Consider the following 23,612-nt stretch of genomic DNA (forward strand, 5'->3'; position numbering starts at 1 on the left):
AGGGAGTGGGTGTATGCATTATAAAATACAGGGCCCTGGTGAAACAAAACCCTGGTCTACTATTTTAATGATTCAGAGGTATGATGTACACACAATGATCCCAATTAATCCTGTAATAGGTTATGTATAATAACAACATGGTAGATTTCTATGCTAGTGAGTCCCGACAAACATTGTGAGGCACCGCTGGAAAGACAAGACTCTCAGCTTTTAGCAGACACCCTGGATACCCAGATAGGGCCTACCGTTCTCATAAAAGACTGCATTTAATTAAGTAACAGACGTACCCCAGATATGTGGTACTTACAAGCACAATTCACCCTAAGCGTTGAAGTTTTTGCACTTTATCTTTATAACTGTGGAACACCAAGTTGTTGGTCGAAACCATGTACAATCAGAGTGTTGAGTACGGGAGGTAAATTAAGAAATATTAGTTGATTATCCTAGGACATATCCATTGTTAGGAATTAGTGCACAAACCATTTCATAAATAAACACAGTTGCAGCCCTCTCTGCAGTCTGAGATAAAAGTAGCATGCAGAAAATAAACAAGTATCAATATCATTATTGGACATTTCACCAGGATGGTTAATTGCATTACCAACCCCAGGGCAATGAAGAAAATAGTTATCCCATGTAAAGTAAGCTATATTTGTCAGATACGTTTTGGTGGGGATGTGTAACAATTAGTAGCCTCGAACAGCAACCTGATCCCACAAGCTTACATTTAAACGCTATACAGACATCAATCTGGTCGGGCTGAGATTAGAACCGTTTGGGCATGAGGCGTAATTCACAACACCAAACCGTAATGTACATCGAGCGACAGAAATCAAACAAGCAAATTGGTAAGTGTAGCTGTCTGAAAACGATTATTACCATTTATAACTCAAACCTTTGTGTATAAAAGACACCTTACCAAGATTATAATTATATTTTTTAAACAGCTGATGAATTTTGTTTTTACAAAAGACTAATAGCATTAGGTTTAGTGTTGCTGAATATTCCAGAAAAATCGATTTGATTAGTACTCATCATCACCTAGACCACACCCATAATTAGACCACACCCATAATTAGACCATACCGATAATTCATAAAAGTGCGCTGACTGGCCCGGTTAAATGGTAGCCGGGTCCAAACATAAGCCTATACAGCCTGACTAGACTGATAGCCAAGCAGCTTTTAAATGTAAGCTTGCGGGATCAGGCGGCTGTACGAAGATAAACAATGACTGCGTTCTTCAAAAACAAAGGAGATTCTGTAAGATAGATACTATACAGGAGATAAGAGTTCTTCACCCAAATACCCTCAATCTCTTTCCTTTCCACATTTTGGCATCTTTATTTTTATTTAGATTGCTATGGCACAGTGACTGCTGACTTTAAACAGAATATTTACTGAGAACAGTTTGAAGTCGAAGCGTAGAAAAAACAGCAAGGCACATTTTGAGACATCAAAAAAGGCCCCCTTCTCCTTCATTCTGTCTCTCATTCTTTCTCTGGACACACTAGTGCTTTTCCTGGGACTGTCGCTCTTCCTTCCAACGTACTGTTCTCTCCTTTGGCCGGAGCCGGGACAAAATGGTTAAGTTTTTTGCGCTCGTCTGCATATTCAATACTCGTCAAGACTGTGTTGCCCTCCTTATTATCACCCACTTCCTGATCTTCCTCCTCCGTGTCCTTCTGTCCCCCATCCTCCCTTTGCTCCATTGCCTCTCTGGCACGGTTCAGTTCGCGGTTCTTTTGTCTCTTGGCCAGCTTGTTGAGGGAACGGAAGCGGAGATTGAACAGGTTGTCCTCGGACGATGAGGCAGGCTGGGTCTGCTCGCTGCCTCGCCTCTGGTCATAGCAGAGCTCCCCTGCCCCCCTCAACCTTAAGTTATTCAGCTTGGTGTCGATGCTCTCCTGGGAGGACGTTTTGAAGTGGCTCTTCTCCAAAGAGAGCATGTCCAGGGACTGGGCTCTCTGCTCCAGGCCCAGCTGCCTACGCTCCATGTTACGGATGGTGGCGGCCCGCTGCAACTTGTCATGGATCTCCACGCTTAGCCGCCGTCGCGTCTCCCGGAACTCCGCCCGCACGTTGGCCTTCCACTCAGCTGCGTGGACCTTGAACTCCCCCACCTGCAATAACGCAAAGATGGAGGTCATCATTAGAGTAGGGAGGCATCCAAGTTGTTGGATCTTCAGATAAAAGCCTATGTGCTTCCCTTAAATACCAATGTCACAATATACTCCATACACTGTGTACAGGACAACTCACTGCATCTCAACCCACTTCTCTCACACCACTGTGTTTTTCATGGTTCCATGGTCTCCGGGGTGGAGGAGATAAATAGCTGAGCCTAATACAGAGGGAATGTTCAGTAAAGATAATGCTTACGATAATGATTTGCACTCACTTCCTCTTTAGTTTTTTTGGAAAGCACTCTGAGCCAGTCTCCAATCATGCTAAGGACTGCAGCAAAGTAGGCCAGGCCCACAAGGATCCAGAACCAGACCAGGGGCTTGTACCACTTCTTGTATTCAATGTTCCGGTCCCCACCTGGAACATTGAGGAAGAGTTGTTATATTAGATGCAAACTATTTATGTATTATTGTACACACTATATACAGGTGCTGGTCATAAAATTTGAATATCATCAAAAAGTTGATTTATTTCAGTAATTCCATTCAAAAAGTGAAACTTGTATAATGTATACATTCATTGCACACAGACTGATATATTTCAAGTTTATTTGTTTATTTATTTTAATTTTGATGATTATAACTGACAACTAATGAAAACACCAAATTCAGTATCTCAGAAAATTAGAATACTGCGAATAGATTCAATATTGAAGACACCTGGTGCCACACTCTAATCAGCTAATTAACCCAAAACACCTGCAAAGGCCATTAAATGGTCTCTCAGTCTAGTTCTGTAGGCTACACAATCATGGGGAAGACTGCTGACTTGACAGCTGTCCAAAAGACAACCATTGACACCTTGCACAAGGAGGGCAAGACACAAAAGGTCATTGCTAAAGAGGCTGGCTGTTCACAGAGATCTGTGTCCAAGCACATTAATAGAGAGGCGAAGGGAAGGAAAAGATGTGTTAGAATAAAGTGTACAAGCAATAGGGATAACCGCACCCTGGAGAGGATTGTGAAACAAAACCCATTCAAAAATGTGGGGGAGATTCACAAAGAGTGAACTGCAGCTGGAGTCAGTGCTTCAAGAACCACCACGCACAGACATATGCAAGACATGGGTTTCAGCTGTCGCATTCCTTGTGTCAAGCCACTCTTGAACAAGACACAGCGTCAGAAGCATTTCGACTGCTGCTGAGTGGTCCAAAGTTATGTTCTTTGATGAAAGTAAATTTTGCATTTCCTTTGGAAAACAAGGTCCCAGAGTCTGGAGGAAGAGAGGAGAGGCACATAATCCACATTGCTTGAAGTCCATTGTTAAGTTTCCACAGTCAGTGATGGTTTGGGGTTCCATGTCATCTGCTGGTGTTGGTCCACTGTGTTTTCTGAGGTCCAAGGTCAACGCAGCCGTCTACCAGGAAGTTTTAGAGCACTTCATGCTTCCTGCTGCTGACCAACTTTATGGAGATGCAGATTTCAGTTTCTAGCAGGACTTGGCACCTGCACACAGTGCCAAAGCTACCAGTACCTGGTTTAAGGACCATGGTATCCCTGTTCTTTATTGGCCAGCAAACTGGCCTGACCTTAACCCTATAGAAAATCTATGGGGTATTGTGAAGAGGAAGATGTGATACGCCAGATCCAACAATTCAGAAGTGCTGAAGGCCACTATCAGAGCAACCTGGGCTCTCATAACACCTGAGCAGTGCCACAGACTGATTGACTCCATGCCGCATTGCTGCAGTAATTCAGGCAAATGGAGCCCCAACTAAGTATTGAGTGCTGTATATGCTCATACTTTTCAGTTGGGCAACATAAAAAAAAAAAAAAGATTGTATTGGTCTTAAGTAATATTCTAATTTTCAGAGATACTGAATTTGGGATTTTCATTCGTTGTCAGTTATAATCATCACAATTAAAAGAAATAAACACTCAAAATATATCAGTCTGTGTGGAATGAATGTATACATTATACAAGTTTCACTAATGGAATTACTGAAATAAATTAACTTTTTGATGATATTCTAATTTTATGACCAGCACCTGTACATGTTAATGCAGAATCATTGTCAACTTTGTTTTCAGGAGACAAACAGCATGTTTGCAATAACTTATCAAAAAAGACTTGATGTATCAGCATTAATTTGGAATATTTTTGCACTAACATTCCACTTAACACATAACATATAACACATAACACATTCCACGTAATACATAACACATACAACTCTGGAAAAAATAAAGAGACCATTGCACCTTTTTCTTTCCTTTCCAAAAAAGTTGAAAAGGAAAGTTTTGAGTGAGGAATTTGCAGTGGTCTCTTAATTTGAACCCTTCTGTTTCTCACTCAAAACCTTCCTTTTTGACTTTTTTGGAAAGTAAAGAAAAAGGTGCAGTGGTCTCTTCATTTTTGTCTGGAGCTGTATATATTTATATGTCTGAAAAAGCATCATAAGCTATTCCAGGGATTTCTGAAAAAGTGCATGCAAAACAAAACATAAGCACACATACAGTATCTCACAAAAGTGAGTACACCCCTCACATTTATGTAAATATTTGATTATATCTTTTCATGTGACAACACTGAAGAAATTACACTTTGCTCAAATGTAAATTAGTGAGTGTACAGCTTGTATAACAAAATAACACAACACAGCCAAGTGAGTACACCCCTAAGTGAAAATGTCCAAATTGGGCCCAAAGTGTTTTTTGTGGCCACCATTATTTTCTAGCACTGCCTTAACCCTCTTGGACATGGTGTTCACCAGAGATTCACAGGTTGCCACTTCCATGACGACTTCACAGAGCTGGTGGATGTTATAGACCTTGCGCTACTCCACCTTCCGTTTGAGGATGCCCCATTGATGCTCAATAGGGTTCAGGTCTGGAGACATGCTTGGCCAGTCCATCACCTTTACCCTCAGCTTCTTTAGCAAGGCAGTGGTCGTCTTGAAGGTGTGTTGTGGGGTCGTTATCATGTTGGAATACTGCCCTGCGGCCCAGTCTCCGAAGGGGGGGGATCATGCTCTGCTTCAGTATGTCACAGTACATGTTGGCATTCATGGTTCCCTCAATGAACTGTAGCTCCCCAGTGCCGGCAGCACTCATGCAGCTCCAGACCATGACACTCCCACCACCATGCTTGACTGTAGGCAAGACACACTTGTCATTGTACTCCTCACCTGGTTGCCGCCACACACGCTTGACACCATCTGAACCAAATAAGTTTATCTTGGTCTCATCAGACCACAGGACATGGTTCCAGTAATCCAGTTTTCTTCAGCAAACTGTTTGCGGGCTTTCTTGTGCATCATCTTTAGAAGAGGCTTCCTTCTGGAACGTCAACCATGCAAACCAATTTGATGCAGTGTGCAGTGTATGGTCTGAGCACTGACAGGCTGACCCCCCACCCCTTCAACCTCTGCAGCAATGCTGGCAGCACTCATACGTCTATTTCCCAAAGACAACCTCTGGATATGACTCTGAGCTCGTGCACTCAACTTCTTTGGTGAACAATGGCGAGGCCTGTTCTGAGTGGAACCTGTCCTGTTAAACCGCTGTTTGGTCTTGGCCACCGTACTGCAGCTCAGTTTCAGGGTCTTGGCAATCTTCTTATAGCCTAGGCCATCTTTATGTAGAGCAACAATTCTTTTTTTCAGATCCTCAGAGGGTTCTTTGCTATCAGGTGCTATGTTAAACTTCCAATGACCAGTATGAGGGAGTGTGAGAGCGATAACACCAAATTTAACACACCTGCTCCCCATTCACACCTGAGACCTTGTCACAGGTGTGTTGCCAGCTGTTTAGACATTAATAGCTGTGTGTTGTTTTATTTTGAGGGGACGGCAAATTTACACTGTTATACAAGCTGTACACTCACTACTGTACATTGTAGCAAAGTGTCATTTCTCCAGTGTTGTCACGTGAAAAGATATAATCAAATATTTACATAAATGTGAGGGGTGTACTCACTTTTGTGAGATACTGTAATTTTGAATTGAAGGAGATTCCATTGGCTAATTTAATGTCATAATATAATTTCCATTTACAAGGATTTCAAGTAAATGTAAGAAAAATATGAGGAACTGAAAATGGCAATGGAATACTAAACAAATACACATACTGTAACTATGACACAAAAAGGGTTAACTGTAATATTATCCTACCTGCCACATAGTCCCCTATGCCAATAGTTGTTAGCGTGATGACAACAAAATAGATAGCGTCCAGAGCTGTCCACCCCTCGATGTGTTTGAAAATTATGGCTGGGATGCCAACAAAGACTACACACCCAGCTATAATGAAGAGTATGGTGGACGTCACCCTAATTTTGGTTTGGCTGATCTGTTTGTGCTTTTGCTGCAAGACAAACATGACATGGTCAGAGAAGAATGGTGAATCGACGATCACAAAGGTTTTATTAATGTATTATAAAACAGTGACCAATACACAAAAAATGTCCAGCTCAAAGGCACAGTAAGCCTGAAGAGATCTGCAGTAGCATCACAAACTAACTCAAACAGTGTGAAGTTGGTTAGCCATCTTTCATGGCTCTGCTCACCTAAAATAGATAACTAATTTGGCTTTCAAAGGGCTCTTAGTTCAAACTGCTTAAAAATTTGAATACATGTAAAATCTTTAAAGTAAATTATTCTGCGTTGTGTAGCCAAATATATTGAATATAGGCTATTAATTGGATGGGCTGGTCAAGTTGCTGCACACACATATCCCTCAGTTCCATCCCACAACCTTCTCTCAGCTTAACGTGCAGTACATGTTAGCTCAAATGTCATTTAAACAATAACATAAAATAAGGCATCTACTCTCTAGTTAACTGTCTTGTAAGACTGTAGTATAGAAAGGCCCTACTGGGAAGCATGTCTTTTGAGAGTCATTGGAAAATGTTTGTCATCATACAGTAGGTGGTAAAATAGTTGATGTTTCAAATATATCATCAAATTCTTAAAAGCCAATATTTGCGCCAATGTTAACACTTAAGCATTATTATGTCGACGTTCTTTCCAAAAATACATTTCCAAAGAGCCCTTTCTCCTGAAAATAGGTTATCAAACATGGTATGTCTAAATTAATTGATCACAGTCTAACATGCTTTTTATTAAATTGAAACCTCTGAAAGCATTTATTAACTTTAAACCTCTGAAAGCATAATGGGTTCATATGCAGTTCCAGTACATCCAATCCTCATGTAATTCAACCTACCCTGTAAATCTTCTCCACCCTCAAGACATTCTTCACAAAAACGGTCCCCAGTTGGTCTCCAATGCCGGCCAGGAGGAACCCAAATAACGGGATGCCAAATATGGCATAGAAGATGCAGAAGATCTTCCCTCCTTCAGTGCTGGGCGCTATGTTCCCGTAACCTGTCACAGAAGTGTTATGTTATGTAACGTCTGAGTTATTTTCCTGGAGTAAAAATATACCACGAAAGATTTGTGTAACTCAGTTGCTAGAGCATTACACTTCCAATGCCAGGGTTGTGACTTCAATTCCCTTAGGGGGGCCAGTACAAAAAGTAGGAATATGTATGCAGAAAGAGAATATATGTTAAATGACTAAAATATTAGAGAGGAAATAATGAGGTTGCACTCAGAGAACAAAACTGATTACAACCTGCCGTGAATGGAGATAGTTCAGAGAGGGATGACTAGGGCGCTGTTCAATCAGAACCAGCATGGTGGGAAGTGTGTCAGTCTCCACAGAGAAGCTGTGTTATTCAGTAAACAGATGAAACATTATTGATATGTTCTAATATAGAGACACCCCAGTGCCACTGTTCCTTCCCGCATCCCAATAGGAACGTGTGAACACATTTGGAGGCTTGAATATGAACACTGAAAACAATGTACTCCTGTGAATGATGCATTGTTTTTCCGCTCTTTATTTTCTTCTCCATTCCTAGCAAGCTCAAAATACGGTGAACAGCACACATTATGTTAGAGTTGTGTGAATCAAAAAGCCCCTATGATTTACCTGAAAGTAACCAAGTAGACAAGTGATACTGCATTATTTCACTAAGTCAATCAAAGGATGAAGAATGACTATTTAACAGTAATGAGTTCAGTAGTTAATGAGTTCAGTAGTCGGTGGTGGAGATCACCTATTGTTGTAATCACAGTCCCAGCAAAGAAGAAGGCACTGCCCAGGTCCCAGTGACTGGAATTGTAAGAAGATTCTCCAATCGGACTGACTCCTGCACTGACAGCGTCTATCGCATGCTAAGAAAGACAGAGCATTGGCTTAGTTATAACATGACAATGGTACAGAAATATCTTTACATTGCAATTCTGGTGAATACATAAATTCCATTCAGTTCAATGTGCAAGTTAAACATCCAAACGAAAAAGAAAAAAATGAACCCAGAAAAAAACCACAGCAAAGCTCTTAGCTAAATTGGCGCCAGTGGGATAGCCTATGTGATCTTGCTCTTTCAACAGCAGCTACGGACTATGAAGAGCATAGTACAATGCCAAGGCCCAAGGTGAAGGAAGGAGAAAACCCTAAGCCTAACACGTGTCTGGCTGTACTTAATTACCAACTCACAGCATCGTCATCCCCTGCTGGTGTGTGTGAGTGTGTGTGTTATGGTTAATTAATGACTATCATTTTCTTCTTTAGGTATTCCCTACGACAGGTAGCAATTAGATGGTCACCCACTGTACCAGAAGACTTGTATTGTTTATTTCTTGTTTGTCATTAACATTATGTAACTTCAGTCTCCAACTGCATGTCAGTCACCTGTACTATAGGTTTCACCGTCTTCTCTGAATCTCATATTTCTCCTATTCAGATATCTTAACAGCAACATTTTCTCCCAGTAGCTCTGAACTTGTCATGGTCACATTTCCATAATGTATTAGGGTTAAAGGATAAGGCCACAGGCTCAGCGTGTGCCTGTACCCTGTGGTGTGTCCCAGTGGGTGACTATGACGCATCTGCTTGGCTCCCCTCTACCTCACCTACATTGCGACTAATGGCACAAGTGCTGTCAGGGCTAAAGAAGAAGAAGCAAGGCTACACTGCCCGAGTCAATTTAATGACCCAGTCGATTTAATCCAAGAAAGAGAATTCCTTAGTGAATACCATAACGGGGCAATGGGAAAGGACACTGAGCAAGTATTTAGGGCCATGCAGCTGCATCCCCTTCTCCAAGGTGGCTTTCTACTCCTGCTGGCTGAACCTCTTTATCCCTCCCATGAGGGGAGGCGGGGCTTGCCCTGCTGGCTGCCCCCGGAAGGTTCCGGATGCTGACAGCTTTGATTGGGGGTGTTGGTGCAGCACTGATGCACTAGCTGGGGGCACGTTCACACCATAATATATTCAAACTGAGCAAATTTTAGCTGCTTTGGCCATGCAGTCCTTGAGTTGCTTCTCCTTCTGCAGACAAGTTTCCGACTTGACTGTCTCAGGCTTGACTGGACAAACTTTTGTAGCTAATTCTAATCTGGCATTTCGGTTTTGGATACAGATCTGAGGTTTGGTTTCTTTCTATTTCAGCACATTCCAAACTGTTTATTTGGCTATACCCAACCTTTATGCTATGGCCTTTATGAAGGTGACATTCTGTACTTTTGCGTCACATTCATCTTTCAATTCTATTTTCATACGTAGCAAACATGTTGACTTTACTGTCACAATGCTTATGTAGGGCACTGAACATGATCAGCATCAGCAATACCACTCCATTTGGAGCCACACCATTTTTGCTCAAATTCAAAGATAACAAATATTTTACTCAGTAAGTCACAACAGACCTACTTGCTGAATGGTTGCTGTGCCAGGCTCATATGTGTTGTTCTCAGTAGTTTGAAAATGAGGTTAACCAGTGAGTGAATATTGACATAAAGAGGTGATGAACACAACTTCCTCAAGTATATGGCTGCATCAGAAAACAGTGTATTTTATACTATATTCCATTAGCTCTGAAGTAAATTAAAGTTTTTACCCCTAGGAAAGACAGTACAATAACATCATTCCAATGATCATCAACTGCTTGTGTCGAAGTAACATGCAGAATCTCTACTTCTCTATATAAAAACAACAGGCTTAATTGTAGTTGATGACACCATGAAGTCACATTGGGCACACATGCACACTGAGCCATACTAACAAGCACTGCAAATTAGGCCTGACGTCCTGGTGGGAAAACAGTAGGCAGCCAGGAGCTACACTTAAGAGACAAACGCACACAAACACTCCCACACTCTTCCCAGAATTGCCATCACTGAGCCAAAGCCCCATCAAACCGTAAAAAGTGAGTCACCCAAAGCTGAGGTCTCCGGCCAGAGCCGTCTTCATGATAGATGGCTAAATGACAGATTTGACACAGTACTAATGGAAGGGCTATGGAACATTTTAGGGGAACATATAAACTGCAGACATGTTGATGGAGTGCTTGTTTAAAAGAGGACACACCCCATAAGAGTGGGCACAGTTACTGCCTTCACTGATGACATCTTTTTGTAGAGCTTTAAACATGGGTTGATCCCTCAAAATAAAGTTAATATGTATTGATTGTTAATACACTCAAAATAATGGGTCATTTAGCTTTTTGAGTGTTCCCAAGAAGAGGTATTGTTCTGTAACAGTTTTAATACTACTTACCCTCAGTTGCTTTCCTTGATTTTGTCTCTCTCTGGTGGTGATCTGAGATATAGTTCCTTAGCTAGTGGGATTGACTTGTCATGTGACTTTTATTCAGGAAAGAAGTTGTTGCCTCATGTATGGCTCAGTGTGCTCATTTGTTAGTTATATTCATTATCCCTATCCATCTTCTACGTTTGAATGCCTTTGGATGCTTTGTCATATCACGCTGTTTCAAATTAACAAACCCTGTGGACATGGACATTGTGTTTATGGATCATTAATGTGAAGACGTTTAACTTGCTGTCAAAATATGACTAGGAACACATACAGAGGACGGTACAGGTATTTTTAAGTTAAATATACTTGGCTTCTAGTGATTTGCAAACACTAAATTATGTTGACTTCAAACAATTAACAGCATGACAAATGTTGTCAGTATCCTTTAATACAATGTAATTTTTTTGTCTGTTCCCTAGTGATTTTTTTTACATTGGAATATGCCAATACATTCCACAAGCTCAAGCAGGTATGGTTGCGCAAACTGCTGAATGTTTTTGTATTTAGAAATGATACATTTTTGGGTTTATTATTGAGTTATACCAATGGTGGTGCAAATTGTTTAGTGTGTAATCGCAGTTGTCATTGTTTGATAAAGTCTTTGGATCTCTTTCACTGATTATATTAGCAGAAATATTGAGAAATGTACACAGTGTCTAATTTTTGCCTCTTTTCAACTGAGTCATCTTTCAACCTATTTCCTACATCCTTATGGGTTTACATTTAGAGAAAGCCAAAGGATGCCAACAACACACAATGTCTGTGGCCAAATGTTAACCATGGTGGGGGATCCGTAATGGTATGGGCAGCCATCTAGTGGGAGTTCACTGGGTTTGATGATTGCTCTGGATGGTCGTATAACAGCCAAGGACCAGGTGATGCAAACACTTTCCCCTAATTATGTTCTAATATTCCAGGATGATTATATCTTAACACACACTGCTAAACTAATTAAAGAGTGGTTTTATGAACATGAGGATTACATAAAATACCTTACTTTGCCACCCCAATTACCAGATCTGGAACTTATTGAACTTCTTTGGATTTTCTGTTTTGATTTGCGCAACTACACTGAACAAAATTATAAACACAACCCTTTTGTTTATGCCTCCATTTATCATGAACTGAACTCAAAGGTCAAAGACTTTCTCTATGTACATAAAAGGGTTGTGTTTCTCTCAAATATTGTTCACAAATCTGTCTAAATCTGTGTTAATGAACACTTCTCCTTTGCCGAGATAATCCATCCACTTCACAGGTGTGGCATATCAAGATGCTAATTAGACAGCATGATTATTGCACAGGTGTGCTTTAGGCTGGCCACAATAAAAGGCCACTCTACACTGTAAAACCTAGTTCAGAATACTCAAAACTTTTGTGGAATCTGATTACATCAAAATATTTAGATAAACTAACTTAATTTTGTATGTAATTACTTACAAATTACAATTTATTTATTCAAGTTTATTTCAAGTTTACTGTACATAAAAATATAGGAGAATATTTTTTTCCAATATGCATTGCTCTATCAAGTGATCTCTAAAGTTACCACCCATGACTTCATTTGTTAATGACAAACACATGGTTACTGAACACACTTAATTTTTACTGTTATAAAATTGTGAATACTTAACATATCCCAAAAATCCTTATTTTGAAGCAACCCCCTTAGCTATTATGGACTCATGGACTAATAATTTCAGATGCCCTCAAATACATTGTGCGGTCAGGTTGAAATCCTAGCCCAGTTGCCACAAAGCCAAACTTTCAAGAACATTTTCTGAAAGATTTCTGGTTAAACTGGGAACTTCCCCAGATATTCTTTTTTTTGCAACGCTACCCACAAGGCATTGGCTTGCAAAAAGGAATGCACAGTTCCCACGGAAATCCAACTAAACTTTTGACAGGAAGATTATTTATGTCATTGTTACAATAATTTCAGTAGTGGGTGCAAAATCTTTGTTTTACTACATAATTGGATTACTTTAGACAAACGTATGTGTTTGATGTTTGTGTAGCTAAGATGAATTAATCAGTCAAAGTACATGCAAAAAAAAGATAATAAAACGTTTCCAAAATATCAACTTGAAGCAGAGCATGCTGTGAACATTTTCATTTCAAACTTATACAAATTTTAACTTTGAGTTACACTTAGTAGAAACATTTGAGTAAAAAATACGTTAGAGTTTACAGTGTAAAATGTACAGTTCCATCACCCAGCACAATGCCACAGATGTCACAAGTTTTGAGGGAGCTTGCAATTGGCATGCTGACTGCAGGAATGTCCACCAGAGCTGTTTCCTGTGAATTGAATGTTCATTTCTCTACCATAAGCTGTTTACAAAGGCGTTTCAGGGAATTTGGCAGTATATCCAACCGGCCTCACAACCGCAGACCATGTGTAACCACACCTGCCCAGGACCTCCACATCCAGCATCTTCACCTCCAAGATCGTCTGAGACCAGCCACACGGACAGCTGCTGCAACAATCAGTTTGCATGATCGAAGAATCTCTGCACAAATTGTCAGAAACCGTTTCAGGGAAGCTCATCTGCATGCTCGTCGTCCTCATCGGGGTCTTGACTTGACTGCAGTTTGTTGTCGTAACTGACTTGAGTGGGCAAATGCTCACATTTGATGGCATCTGGCACTTTGGAGAGGTGTTCTCTTCACGGATGAATCCCGGTTTTCACTGTACTGGGCAGATGGCAGACTGGGTGTATGGCATCGTGTGGGTGAGTGGTTTGCTGATGTCAACGTTGTGGATCGAGTGGTCCATGGTGGCGGGGGGGTTATGGTATGGGCAGGCGTATGTTATGGACAACGAACACAGGTGCATTTTATTGATGGCATTTTGAATGCACAGAGATACCATGACGAGATCCTGAGGCCCATTATTGTGCCATTTATCCATCACCATCACCTCATGTTGCAGCATGATAATGCATGGCCCCATGTTGCAAGGATCTGTACACAATTCCTGGAAGCTGAAAAACATTCTTGCATGGCCAGCGTACTCACTGGACATGTTACCCATTGAGCATGTTTGAAATGCTCTGGATCGGCATATACGACAGCATGTTCCAGGTCCTGCCAATATCCAGCAACTTCACACAGCCATTGAAGAGGACCAACATTCCACAATTAACAACCTGATCAACTCTATGCAAAGGAGATGTGTTGCACTGCGTGAGGCAAATGGTGGTCAGACCAGATACTGACCCCCCGGACCCCCCTAATACTGTGAAACTGCACATTTTAGAGTGTCCTTTTATTGTGACCAGCCTAAGGCACACCTGTGCAATAATTATGCTGTCTAATCAGCATCTTGATATGCCACACCTGTGAGGTGGATGGATTATCTCGGCAAAGGAGAAGTGCTCACTAACACAGATTTAGACAGATTTGTGAACAACATTTGAGAGAAATAGGCCTTTTGTGTACATAGAGAAAGTCTTAGATCTTTGAGTTCAGCTCATAATAAATGGGGGCAAAAACAAAGTGTTGTGTTTATAATTTTGTACAGTGTAACTAACTAGAAAGTTGAATCAACTTTAGTATTTCTCCGTTATACTGAATGTATTTAATGTCATTCACAGTTAGCATATCTCTCGAGCAAATCAAATTAATTGGCAGCAATCAAATGGGTGCAACGGTCAGATAGTTGTTATTGTTGTATGTACATCCCGATTTGGTTCCTGGCTACTGCCATTTATTGGCCAGGTGAAAAAGGTTTATTTACTTTTCCCTAATAAATGTCTGCTAATCGCTCTGGCTGGTTGATACTCTAGCATACTGTAGATTGCCGTTGTCTTTTGAGGGAGAGGATGAGAGACTACCTGCTTATAATTATTTGATCAGGACTTGTATGTTCACAAATTTAGGACTCCTATAGTAATTACATATTGAGAGTAAAAGGGGATTTGGGAGTTTTAGAGGGACATTTCGGTTTATAGCATGTTGGATTTCATTTTCCAGTTTTAGTGTTGAACCGTCATCCATACAGTTTTGGTAATAGTTCCATTTCTGATATTAATTTCAGGCACTGGTCATATGCTGCAGTGATCAAACTCACTCCAAAACATGTTCTTAACCGTCTCCACATAAATGATAACAACAAAAATGTTTCAATAATTTTTCTGTATATATCACCAGTTGTGCATTTTAAGAAAATGGATTAGCTAATGTGTCTTTTCCAGACTTAATCACCATATCATAATTCACCAACACGTTTTGTGCGCAAAAGAAGTGATGCAATGACATTTTGTGCAAGGAGCCTTCAACAGAGGTTTTCCGTACTCAGGAGACGTAAACGGAGCACATAGACGTGTGATGGCTGAGCAGAGAAATTTTTTGGAAAGATTCAAGAAACTGTTGCCTGAAATCAAAAGGGTTTCTCAAGCTCTCTAAACATGGAGAATATTCACAGCTAGAGGACCAAACGTGGCTCCTGGATTTAACTATTCTTAATGACCAACAGCGAGGTTGAATGAACTGAATGTAGATCTGCAAGAAAAAGACAGAAATGCAATATATATGATCTGCACTTTAAATGTAAGGTACAACTGCTTTCAATTAAGCTGGAAAGCTCTGCTTGACACTACTTGTTACTTTGTTCAAAACATTGAATCTGAAATGCATGCTCAGTTTTGTGAAATGCACTTTCAGTTTTAAAGTCGAGGTGGACAAAAAAGCTAATGCTTTTAGCGTTAAATGCATCCAATCTTTGATGATTTCTTTGGATTTTTTTAAAACAGACATGCGTATCAAGACATCTACAATATAAATTATACCGATAACAAAATTCCTGCCCGATACCGATAGTTGATATTCTTAGAAAACAATCAGCCAATTTCGATACCGATACCTACATTCTCTCAATTCTGTACCTGTTAACTCTAGCATGAATTTAATAAAAATGTAATCAAATGAAATGGCAATAAATGCAGATTCTGTAATAAAAATGTTTCTATACTTTCTAAACATTTTAATGACCAAAAACCTACAAAAATAACTGTCGGTGAATGGAAAATGTACATTATGTGATGGTAAATTCATATTCTCTTTCTTTAATTGTAAATTACACAATGTCTTGATAGAAATGTAGGAAATAATGTATAAAACTTCATCAACAAAACTGCAACCGAGATAGAATGATGACATAAATTTTTTTTACTCATGACTATATAAAAATATTATTATAAAGATCACTGGAGCATATTGGACACGAATTCAGACAAAATCTAAATTTGCCAAATGTAACGCAATCTGCCAAACAACGATTATAACGTTTTGCAAATAATCGTCAGATACCAAATTGCTAGTGGATACAACAGTGCATCCTTAAGCATTTCTGTGGATGTAGTCTGTCCAAGAGTGAATACTAACCCAATACTAAGGCAAGCATGCACCATTACCCACCTTGATAAGTGCCTCTAGTTCTGCCGGCATCACACATGGGTGCCTATGAAGGAAAAGAGCCTTCTCAAGAGTGATGCTGTCCTTCTGGTTGCTCTCAAAGGGTTGCTCAAGGGCATTGAAGGCCAGGCCTCCGCCGACCAGATAGGCCACCACCACCACAAACACTGCCACCACCGTCTTCCACCTCATCACAGAGTGCAGTGTCGAGAAGTCACCGGTCGTGTCCATACTAGCTATCACACTGGCAGAGCGAGAGGAGATGGAGAGGCGGGGTAAGGGGCAGTGAGCATTTGCCCCCTTGGGATCACTGCCACTGGGGTTCTGCACGGCTGCTGCACTGGCCTGGACTAGGCTGGACTGGATCGTCCCTGACTGGACCTTCTTGGGAGGGACCAAGTTGGTCTGGATTGCCACTAAACAGGAGAGATAATTCAAGTGTCAGCCAACTATAGTAATTTATACCTCTAAATATGAAGCTCGCAAATATGACACATATGGTACTTTGTTGTGTGATTCCCATTGCAGTGTAAATAGAAATCTTAATATACAACCCTGTTTCCAAAAACATAAAATGCTAATATAAGCAGAATGAAAATCCTTTAAACCCTATATTCAATATAATAAAAATTAGGACAATAGACAACATATCAAATGTTGAATTTGAGACATTTTATTGTTTCTTTAAAAACATATGCCCACTTTGAATTTAATTCCAGCAACATGTTTCAAAAACGTTGGGAGAGGCAACAAAAGACTGAAAAAGTTGTGGAATGTTAAAAAACTAAACCTGGTGGAATATCACACAAGTAGGTCAATTGGCAATAGGTTGGTAACATGATTAGGTATAAAAAGATAATTCCAAATAGGATGGGTCTGTCAGAAGTAAAGATTTGATAGACTGCACGGGCAATTTAAGAATAATGTTTCTCCACTTAAAATTGCAAAGATTTTGGGGATCTCATTATCTATGGTACATGATATCATTAAAAGATTCAGAGAATCCGGAGAAATCTCTGTACAGGTGCTGGTCATATAATTAGAATATCATCAAAAAGTTGATTTATGTCAGTAATTCCATTCAAAAAGTGAAACTTGTATATTATATTCATTCAGTGCACACAGACTGATATATTTCAAATGTTTATTTCTTTTAATTGTGATGATTATAACTGACAACTAATGAAAATACCAAATTCAGCATCTCAGAAAATGTGAATATTACTTCAGACCAATACAAAAAAATTATTTTTAGAAATGTTGGCCAACTGAAAAGTATAAACATGAAAAGTATGAGCATGTACAGCATTCAATATTTAGTTGGGGCTCCTTTTGCCTGAATTACTGCAGCAATGCAGCGTGGCATGGAGTCAATCAGTCTGTGGCACTGCTCAGGTGTAATGAGAGCCCAGGTTGCTCTGACAGTGGCCTTCAGCTCTTCTGCATTGTTGGGTCCGGCGTATTGCATCTTCCTCTTCACAATACCCCATAGATTTTCTATAGGGTTAAGGTCAGGCCAGTTTGCTGGCCAATAAAGAACAAGGATACCATGGTCCTTAAACCAGGTACTGGTAGCTTTGGCACTGTGTGCAGGTGCCAAGTCCTGTTGGAAAATGAAATCTGCATCTCCATAAAGTTGGTCAGCAGCAGGAAGCATGAAGTGCTCTAAAACTTCCTGGTAGACGGCTGCGTTGACCTTGGACCTCAGAAAACACAGTGGACCAACACCAGCAGATGACATGGCACCCCAAACCATCACTGACTGTGGAAACTTTACACTGGACTTCAAGCAACATGGATTCTGTGCCTCTCCTCTCTTCCTCCAGACTCTGGGACCTTGATTTCCAAAGGAAATGCAAAATTTACTTTCATCAGAGAACATAACTGTGGACCACTCAGCAGCAGTCCAGTCCTTTTTGTCTTTAGCCCAGGCGAGACGCTTCTGACGCTGTGTCTTGTTCAACAGTCGCTTGACACAAGGAATGCAACAGCTGAAACCCATGTCTTGCATACGTCTGTGCGTGGTGGTTCTTGAAGCACTGACTCCAGCTGCAGTCCACTCTTTGTGAATCTCCCCCACATTTTTGAATGGGTTTTGCTTCACTATCCTCTCCAGGGTGCGGTAATCCCTATTGCTTGTACACTTTTTATACCACATCTTTTCCTTCCCTTCGCCTCTCTCTGTGAACAGCCAGCCTCTTTAGCAATGACCTTTTGTGTCTTGCCCTCCTTGTGCAAGGTGTCAATAGTCGTCTTTTGGACAGTTGTCAAGTCAGCAGTCTTTCCCATGATTGTGTAGCCTACAGAACTAGACTGAGAGACCATTTAAAGGCCTTTGCAGGTGTTTTGAGTTAATTAGCTGATTAGAGTGTGGCACCAGGTGTCTTCAATATTGAACATTTTCACAATATTCAAATTTTCTGAGATAGTGAATTTGGGATTTTCATTAGTTGTCAGTTATAATCATCAAAATTAAAAGAAATAAACACTTGAAATATATCAGTCTGTGTGGAATGAATGTATATATAAAAATGTTCACTTTTTGAATGGAATTACTGAAATAAATCAACTTTTTGATGATATTCTAATTATATGACCAGCACCTGTATGTATGAGACAAGGCTGAAAACCAATATTGGATGGGTGTGATCTTCGGGCCCTTAGGTGGCACCACATTTAAAGAAGACATGATTCTGTAGTGGAAATTACATCATGGGCTCAGAAACACTTCCGAAAACCATTATATGTGAAAACAGTACATCGCCGCATCCACAAATGCAAGTTAAAACACTAGCATGCAAAGAAGACCCCATATATATACAAGATCCAGAAACGCCGCCACCTTCTCTGGGGCCAAGCTCATTTAAGATGTACTGAGGTGAAGTGGAAAACTGTCCTCTGGTCTTGCGTATCAACATTTGAAATTATTTTTGGGAATCATGGACGCTGAATCCTCCGGACTTATCAGCACACAGTTCAAAAGACAGCGTCCGTGATGGTATGGGGGTGCATTAATGCATATGACATGGGTGACTTGCTCATCAGCATTAGTGCTGAACAATATATACAAGTTTTGAAGCAGCAATAAGTCTCTCTTATTTCAGTAAGACAATGCCAAACCACATTCTGGATGTATTGCAACAGCATGGCTCCATAGTAAAAGCATCCAGGTGCTAAACTGACATGCCTGCAGTCCAGACATGTCACCCACTGTAAACATTTGGCACATTATGAAACTAAAAATATGTCAAAGGAGACCCCAAACGGTTGAGCAGCTGCAATCCTATATCATCAAGCAAGAATGGAATAAATTTCATTTTCAAAACTACAGCAATTGGTCTCCTCAGTTCCCAAATGCTTACAGAGTATTATTGTTAAAAGAAGAAGTGATGCAACACAGTGGTAAACATGCACCTATCCCAACTTTTTTTAAATGTGTTTCTGGGATCAAATTCAAAATTGCACGAGGCATTTCTGTTACTTTGTCCACCCTCTGTATATTATAAGTCTTACACCCCGGATTTTTCCGTGCCTAGGTTGTTCATATGGTTTTTTGAGAAACATGTGTAAATAGTTCTTTACAATACCCCCAGAGTCCCCCAGAGCCTCAAAGTGGAATTCCAAGAACATTCTCTTTTTAGTGTAGCTACTGGTCATCTGAACATGCAAAAACATTGTTGCCCAAAAAGGTAATGTACTTTTTTAAATAGGAATGGCCACCCCTCATAGTCTGACTCCTCTATAGGTATTTTATAGCCACTGTGCATCAATTTCTTGTTGTTGCTTGCCCTTTGGGGTTTCTAGGGTGGTTATCTGTAAAAGCACTTTGTGACCACTGTTGATGTAAAAAAATTACTTTATATTTAATATTTGATTTGACTTACACACAGAGACACTGAGAACATTGATAAGAGGTTCCATCTCAATCTGCCCAATAGACAGGTGTGGCCCGTAAGATAGTTACAACTGTTACAAAGGGTAATTGCTTTGGTGATGGGATGTATAATAAATGCAAGCAAGCTGGGTGAGGGAGGGAGGGGGAGGGAGGTCAACCAAAATGGGGCATTGTGCAAAGGAGGCCTCCATATTTAGATCCTTTTATGTATAAACACTGAAAGCCCCAGCATTCACCCCCCAACCCACTCCTATGTGAGATTGTCCTGACTGAGTCTTTTGAGAATGGGAGGGACCTTGCTGGGTTTCATCATTTTAAAGAGCTAATAGTTCCTATGGAGGTGTTTTTTAATATAATTTTAATGATTGACTCGCTATATACAGTACTATATACAGTAGGCTATATAACTTGCTAGCTCAATAAAGAAAATATATAAAAGTCCCTTTTTTTGCAACATGAAATTCCATCTAGATAGTCCATCCTTTGACAAGAATTAATACTGAAACAAAGGAAAACAACCTGAAGTAATCAAGACCGGGACACAGCCAGAAATACACCAACATCAACAACAGTCACTTTGCCTTAGCACACCTATAGGTAGTAGGATTACATTTCCAAGGTATTGTTGGGATAATAAGTGGTCTCTTGGACAGGTAAAGATATGGAGTCATGGAGTTAAACATATTTTGAATAATGATTCATCATTGATCTTGTTTTTAGTCCAGAAAACACCCCAAAAGAGTATTCAAAATCAAGGAACCTCTTTTTAGGATGGCTGGGAATGACTTTAGAAAGACATTTAATCTAATAATGTCAGACATGCAAGCTACAAAAAAAGACCTATATGGGAAATATATGGGAATATGCAAAACATTTGTTCATTTATTTTTTGTATTTCGTGCATCTGCCCCCAGAAAATGTCGTTCTATTTTAAATGACACCAAGTTGAGAACTTTTGACCAGACGAATTTGCGTTAACCATTTATAAATGAGAACCACACGCACACGCATGTCCAAAACCGAACTCAATAAAAAAAAATGTCTTTGCAAACGGGTTTTACTTTTCTGCATAAGGATACATTTTATCAACTGATCTCCAATATAGGCTATGACTCCCACAGAGAAAGCATTGGAAATCACGATCATGAATATAATCAACATGCTCCTTTGGCCGCGCCCTACGTACTAGTGCAAGTGGTGCTCATGGAGGATAGCAATCTGTTTGGATTCAATAGGATTCATATCAGCTATTGGACCAGATTAAACTGCTGAAACAGATAATATGATGGATATTGTCGCTAGAAAGGCTCTGTTTCTGCCCGTTAATTCCCAATACCCACCCTCAAACCACACACACAACCCCTAACGATGTGCGACCAGCTGTGCCCATAAGGGATGGAGAAGAAAGAGATCCACTTAACCGCCTGCATTCATAATTAGCACAATTGCAATAACATAAATTCCATTAAGCTATACTTTGAAATGAAATAAACAAACGATACATTTGAAAGATATGGCACCGTACGCATCATTCACGTTTTAGTGATTTTGTGATGTCCTAGACACACAGCAAGGATCTGGACACTACTAAATCTCTATACGACTATGAATTTATTCGTTCATCATAAGAGAAACCTTACACAAATTTTATTTGAAAGTCAAATGTTTACTAACCTTGTTGACCAGGGTCCCAATTTTCTTTTTTTCTACGGTTTTCCAGTGGAAATTTCATAGCTATTGTTCTTCTGAATAAACACTATAGCCTACAATAACAACCGGGTAAAAAGTGCTTGAGAAAATGTAATCAAGAAAACCAAATCAAAGCATCCTTGTCATACTGGTGAAATTCTCTCTTAAAATTACATAATCAAATGTACAGGAAAAGTAACTGGAAAGCAACCATGTACCCTTTCTCGATCGTAATTTGGTTTCTGGCTTTGCTATCACAACATTCAAACCCACCCTGTGGGTTACAGTTCTAACGTCAGTTTTGGAACAGAAGTAGATGGGGGTGCGCTTTTAAAACATTACTGTACTGTGAAAAATCAACCCCAACAAAGGATGAACAATGATAGTAATGCAGCTAGCTACATCTCATCGTCAACGCCCGTTTTTCAAAAAGTTCTTATTTAATTATCACTAATTCTGAAGGCCCGTGATACGCGTAATAATGTACAAATGTATGTAAACTGGTTACTTACTATTTTGTGCAAAGGACCCCGTCTATCGTCCTTACCTCGAGGGAACCACTGCACTCACAGTTGGGTACCGGCGTACAGGCACATGGCGCTAGAGTAAAAGCATAAAGGTATTCAAGCATAGACAACGCAAACCATTACATCATCCGCTGGAGAAATCATACATAATGTATCAAAATAAAAAGCTGTCTTTCTGCAACAATATAATCGTGTCCCTTACACATATGGTATGAATATAGCCTAGTGCTTTGTTATTTTGAGGTTCCACAGTTTTTATACAGGCACTTTTTTGGGGGGGATGCTTGAAATAAAAATTACAGAATTACATTAAATGCAGTGGACTGTCACTGCAGAAGTCTGTGGTTGTTTTTTGATTTCCATATCGGGTTATATATATATAGTTAGGCATTTGAATGGGCTATTACAGTGGCTTATCGTTTAACATCACAGTGAACACTTTAAGGAATTTAACAAATACGTTGTTAAATTAAACGGAATTAGTTCTGATACTGTGCATTTAATTTAATTATCTAGCAACCATACAAATAGTATACCCTAATGAGACAATTGCACCCCAAACACCCTGTAAACTTAGATTCCTCGAACAACCTTAAACCAGTCCTAATCATTTATAGCGGTTCAGCTGATACACATTGAATTTAGCTCATTCATCCACTCACTTTCTGAGAACAAATACAAATTAGTCCTCTGATGTTCATTACTGGGTTCTGTATTGTCTCTTGGCACTATGAAGCGGTCTCTGAGATGTAAACAATACTATAATTTTTATTTATAATGTATGTGAACTCCACAGTTGTCTATCCCACAGCTGTAAAATAAATCAACATGCTTTCCTTATAACTGGCCGTACTGGGTCAAAAGGTCGCTTAAACAGACCCAATACTAGTAATCTGTTGACAGCATGCTGCCTTGAATAAATATGACATAATGATTTCTTTTTTTTCTTTCTGTCAGGGGAGAGGTGTTTATAACTTTTTGTTAGCCACTGTTGTTGAAAGAGAAACTGTTTACTTTGTGTGATGTCATGTCCACCATGACCACATCTATTTGCATGTGATTCATAGGACTTCTTAGGCCTGCTGTTAATTCTATGGGATAACTGCTTTCTGTAAACCATGTGCACTGATGTGAATATATAACGCTTTCTTTTGGCGAATTTCAATTTAAAATGGTTGAGAAGAGTATAAGTTATGCCGCAATTATACAGTGTATTAATAACACCCGCTCAGTAGGTCTCCTTAAATTTGTTTTACTTATACCCGATTTTTCTCCCTAGTGTTGTGATATC

The 23,612-nt window shown here is 39.8% G+C and overlaps 1 protein-coding gene across 2 annotated transcripts; it reads right to left on the reverse strand.

Moving 5' to 3' along the window:
* Positions 1–55: 55 nt before the first annotated feature.
* Positions 56–22,388, reverse strand: kcnk10b (potassium channel, subfamily K, member 10b). Of its 2 annotated transcripts, XM_020053856.3 has the most exons (8): positions 22,307–22,379; positions 21,780–21,868; positions 16,214–16,626; positions 8,250–8,367; positions 7,352–7,512; positions 6,298–6,490; positions 2,401–2,543; positions 56–2,122 (listed from the first exon to the last, which is right to left on the reverse strand). In XM_020053856.3, exons 2-8 carry the CDS (start codon positions 21,835–21,837, stop codon positions 1,490–1,492), a joined length of 1,719 nt encoding a protein of 572 aa, XP_019909415.2. In that variant the 5' UTR covers positions 21,838–21,868; positions 22,307–22,379; the 3' UTR covers positions 56–1,489. The 2 variants fall into 2 exon arrangements, with proteins under 2 accessions (XP_019909415.2, XP_010877008.2); XM_010878706.4 differs by lacking the exon at positions 21,780–21,868 and having other exon boundaries at positions 22,307–22,388.
* Positions 22,389–23,612: the final 1,224 nt, after the last annotated feature.

The sequence above is a fragment of the Esox lucius genome, chromosome 15 (genome assembly GCF_011004845.1).
Source record: "Esox lucius isolate fEsoLuc1 chromosome 15, fEsoLuc1.pri, whole genome shotgun sequence".
NCBI classification, from domain to species: domain Eukaryota; kingdom Metazoa; phylum Chordata; class Actinopteri; order Esociformes; family Esocidae; genus Esox; species Esox lucius.